At 47.6% G+C, this 5000-nt stretch overlaps 1 protein-coding gene across 4 annotated transcripts in view; it reads left to right on the forward strand.

Annotated features, from left to right (window-relative positions):
- The window catches only part of ctnna2 (catenin (cadherin-associated protein), alpha 2), a 374072-nt gene that overhangs the window by 16450 nt on the left and 352622 nt on the right, over positions 1-5000 (forward strand). For all 4 annotated transcript variants that reach the window (XM_080836552.1, XM_080836554.1, XM_080836553.1 and 1 more), the window contains exon 2: positions 4185-4291. In XM_080836552.1, the coding sequence (XP_080692678.1) occupies positions 4190-4291 (102 nt within the window). In that variant the 5' untranslated portion in view covers positions 4185-4189. The remainder of the gene's footprint in view (positions 1-4184; positions 4292-5000) is intronic.

Here is a 5000-nt window from a genome sequence, read left to right on the forward strand (position 1 = left end):
GGTGATGTGGACTAAAGGGGTCACTGGAGTTGAGCCAGATGACTTCAGAATGCTTACGGCTGCGCTGCTCTTCTCTGATCTGCAGGATACCTGCGTGTTTGTGTGTGTGTGCGTTTGTTTATGTGTGTGTGTGTGCATATGTGTGTGTGTATATATGTGTGTGTGTGTGTGTGTGTGTGTGTGTGTGTGTGTGTGAGAGTGTTCCTTATTATGAATGAGTGTGTGTGTGTGTGTGTGTGTGTGTGTGTGTGTGTGTGTGTGTGTGTGTGTGTGTGTGTGTGTGTGTGTGCGTGTGTGCGTATGCGCGTGTGTGTGTGTGTGTGCGTGTGCGTGTGCGTGTGCGTGTGTTTATTAGTACTAGTGAGTTTGTGTGCTTTATTTACTGTGTTCACCTCTGTGCCCCTCCCTGTTGGTCCGTTGGGGAGTTCTAATGAAGTCTCAGGTCTTGCTTAATGTGTGTAAGGTTGTCTGTCTCTTGCTCGTTTAAACATTAGCGCCCCTCATTTGAATTTCATAAGGGGAATAACCTGCATCTGTGGCCGTGCAGTGTGCCACCAGCTCACAATCAAAGGAGTTTCCCCAGATAATATCCAACTCTAGAACGGATCCGACCCGGGTAGTAGAGTGGATGTAGAGTGGATATTGGGTGGATGTGGCGCAGATGTTGAGCGAATGTGGCGCCGTTGTGGCATTCATGTGCCTTTCATGTGGCAGACACGATCTGGAACAACATAGAAGATATACTGGTGCATGCATGTGAGTGTGTGTGGGTGTGTGTGTGTGTATGTGTGTGTGTGTGTGCGCGTGCCTGCCTGTGGATGTGTATGAGAGTGTATGACTGAGTCCTCTGAGCCAAGAGTTGGTGTGTGTGTGTGCGTGCTTTTCCAAGTATACAAAACTGTCCAAAATGTAAACATTATTCCCATGCACACCATTGCCAAAACCATATCATGATGCGCAGGTGCTTGTTCCCGCAGTGCAAGCATGCATGTCAGTAACCATAATAGTAATGTGTTTGAGGAACGACATCAAAAGCTCATCTGATAACATGGACAACTGTGAATACATTTAGCTGGCGCAGTGCAGTAGCTGACATTACAGCGAATCTCGCCTGCCAACAATGATACACTTCATATCAGCGTACCAGTGGCGGAGAGAGAGAGAGAGAGAGAGAGAGAGAGAGAGAGAGAGAGAGAGACAGACAGAGACACTGCAGACACAGGCCGTGCCCATTTAGACTCATCATGGAGACAAATTTAGACTGCATTATCACCACTGCTGTAATCACTGGAGCTGCTTGGCACAAAAAACAACGCAATTATCGTCACGTTCAAATCCTGAGGAGAGCCGGCAAACTGTCGCCAACAATGGTTCTTTATGACACCATGACGCCAGGAGTCCACTATCCTGCACTGCATCCGTCTCTGTGAGAGGAAGGGTGATTAAGAGAAGAACAGAGATAAACGGACGGAATCAGAGATGGGGAGATTTAATATGTGTAAGGGGCGCAAATACACAAGGACATGAGGAAGCATCAACACACCAGTCCTCCGCAGTAGTGTCTATGAGAATAAGGGATATTCACATTCATATTCACCCTCAGACACTCACATTTTTTAATTGTTTGAAGATATAATTCTGTTAGCTTGACAAAATAGCTTGATAATGCTGCAAAACACGTTTATGGCACACTGTGTCCCATCCATTGATTGCAATGACTTATTGTGATTGCATCTCTTTCCGTCAGCGAGACAGCTGTCTACTGTTACTGGGCACACAGAAAGTCAGTTAAATCGCACGGTCCCCCAAAGTCAAGTGCATTAGTGAAAGGTCTAATGAACTGGCTGCGGCTGTAAACATATATCATCCGAGACGCTCGCTCCCGCAAATGTCATGAAATGTCAAGAAATGTCAGAGGGGGGGCAGATTGATCTGCAACAGGTTGGCCGTTGTTGCGATGGCGTGTCATTTCCTCCCGGGGGCTTCCTCTGTCACGGCCCATAAAGTAAGCGGGCGGAGCAGATGGCGGCAAGGGGGGCCGCCACCACTGCTGCCGCAGACCAGGTAGAGCAGGACACCTCATCATCGGCACAGCCTCCTCCTTTACTGCCACAGTCTGTGTCTCATTAAGCCACACGAGCCCCCGGTGGTGGTGGTGGGACCGCTGCTTATGTCAGAGTATGCCTTTCTGCCTGGGTTTGGGTGGGGGCTCTAGGTTATCTGCCAGGGAAAAGCTAGCTTCAGTTAGTTTCAGCTGTTGTCAACAGTCATCGGTGATCACCTTAGGAGTGTGGAGAGCCTTGAGAGAGACTTTGAGCATAGCTTGGATCAGTATGTGTGTCTGGCGGTGTAAACTATTATGACAGAAAAGCATCCGTGCCATTACAGTGCATAGTTTAACAGTTGCAAAATGTGTGAGGTCAAGCGGGTTCAGCACAGACCCACAGAACCGTCGGTACATTTCTTTGCATCGGTACATTTCTTTTCATTACATCTGTGTTTGAGTTGACCGGTGGGAGGGAGAAGATAATTGATGATAAGTCCTCTTCAGCTTTTGAATAGGAGAGTGCTTCATCTACTCTCTCATTGATCCCAATTCTCAGTGGGCACAGCTGGGATCTTAAAAGCAGGCAGCAGCCGCTGCAGTGTGTGTCTGATGAGAGAGAGAGAGAGAGAGGGAGAGAGAGAGAGAGAGAGAGAGAGAGAGAGAGAGATAAACGTGGGTTGCTGCTCGGCCCGAAACCTGGGAGTGTGACTTTTATTTGTGTTAAGAGCATCCACTTTCCTATCTCTGTTGCTTTTATGTGTTCTTATCTGGTCCTACAGCACCTGGTCTTTGTAACTGCCACCGTAGTTGCCATGTATGGCTCCTTTCTCAGACATTGGGACTGCAAATCACTTTAATAGTAGCCTGAGTACTACATTGGTCAACAGCTACCGTAAGAGAAAGGGGACATTTGTCTGTTGAAATTGCTTTTGGAGTATTTCAGAATGTTCTCAAGTAGCGACAACAGGAAAAAATGTTTGCTGATGTGAGCATTTTGTTTTTGGCCGTGGAGCCCCGTCTGCTTTCAGACCTGTCTACCTGAGTTTGTGCTGGGGAAGAGCTACCCCTCCCCTCCCCACCCTCTCTCATCAGATAGAGGTGGCTGGCTCTCTTGTGTACTTCCCTGGGAGTTGCACAGGAGGCAGTTCCTGTGAAGTTGAGCCTTAATCAGAGAGCACCTGCATGCATTAGCCTTGTTCAAAGCCCCCATTTGAATCCTCACCCCTTCATCACAGGCTCTCTGCAGTTGCCACAGTGACTTGAGTAATGATGAGAGAGTGAGCAGGAGACAGAGAGAGAGAGATAGAGAGAGAGAGAGAAAGAGATAAGGATTGAGAAAGAGAGGGAAGGGAATGCATTTAGTCTGTCCCACTCTATTTCACATTTTTGTTTGAAGAAGACATTCCTCTCATAATAAGCAAGGTACCTCCAGATGCATCTGCTTGCTCTCCAGATTTCTCAGAAATAAAGAGCCATTCCTGGTGGTGGAGATGACAGGCTTTCTCTGGATGCTGGGTTAAAAATCCCAACCCCAGACCTCCCAGATCTCAGTAGACCCCCCATCCAGTAGAGTCTTGCTCTCCTCACCCATCCCACCCAGCCTGCTCCTGGTATAATCTCAGCAGTCATGGGCAGCAGCAGGTCAACATGTACCTGCACCTCTGTGCCACCGAATGTAGTAGCCAGAATGTGAGTGATATTTGCATATGGTCACATCTTTATTCTTATACGTAAATAGCATAGAGTTCTTTCTGTGGTACTGAGGAGTACTTGAAGGTTAACAATGGTGTTGATCTCCATGTGTTCAGTCAATGATTCTTACATGGTCAAAGTATCTATGCAAAGTGTATAGTGTAGGGTTTATCTGATCTGGTAGTAGTCTTTTTTTCCATGGAGTAGCTGATGTTTTAACTTACTCTTCTTCTTTACATTACATCATTAGGTTTAATGTCCTCTAATCTAAAGTCTTTATAGTGTGTGAAGTGCCCAAACGGTAAGGCTAACAAACTGTATTACTCAGCAACTCTGAACACCTCTCTCTCTCTGTCTCTCTCTCTCTCACTGCCTGTCTCTCTTTCTTTCTCTCTCTCTGCCTCTGCCTGACCTTCCCTCTTCTCTTCCTTCCTTCTCTCTGCAGCAACCATGACCAGTGCTACGTCCCCCATCTTGCTGAAATGGGACCCTAAGAGTCTGGAGATCCGCACCCTGACTGTGGAGAGGCTGCTGGAGCCGCTGGTCACACAGGTAAGGGCCTGGGGATGTGTGTCACTTCACACGACCGGACCGACTATGTCTGGTCTGCTGGTCTTTGTATTGACTGTACCTCTGTGAGAGCATGCTGCTCAATGTCAACTGAAGAGAGTCCACTGAGTTGGGCCTCTGCGTTTACTTGCCTTCGGACCTACAGGGTTAGCCTGTATTTACCAGTTTTAAAGGCTCCTCTCTTCACTCTTAGGGCTCGACCAGACCTTTGTGTTGTGGAGTGGTGAAATCAGATTGACAAAAAAATTCTGCACCCTCCAGGGTTGTCAATTCTCACGCTTTTGGCGTGAGACACACGCTTTTCTGCCCTGTCTCACGCTAGCACAGAAAAAAAATGTCATTGACTTCAATGCATCTCATGCACAAAAATAAGCCTGTTTTGGTCAATCTTCGTCAATCTCGCCCGGTTCTCACGCCAAGTTCAGTCTTGAATGATGGCCACTCTGCCACTTTATGGCTTCCACTTTATGGGTTTTTGGGCATAGAGCAGTTCTTCTTAAGCTCCACCATCCAGACTGTAACATCTCAGGGATGTTAAAGATCAGAGAGGGTCCAGTGTGGGGCTGTGGGCGTTCTCAAGGCTGCCCGGGGCTTTGATCTCTGGTCTGGCTCTGCTGGGATGGTTTGCCTGTATTTACCAGTTTTAGAGGATTCTCTCTTCACTCACCAGATCCGCATATTCCCTTTATGC

The sequence above is a fragment of the Sprattus sprattus genome (genome assembly GCF_963457725.1).
Source record: "Sprattus sprattus genome assembly, chromosome: 4".
Lineage (NCBI taxonomy): Eukaryota > Metazoa > Chordata > Actinopteri > Clupeiformes > Clupeidae > Sprattus > Sprattus sprattus.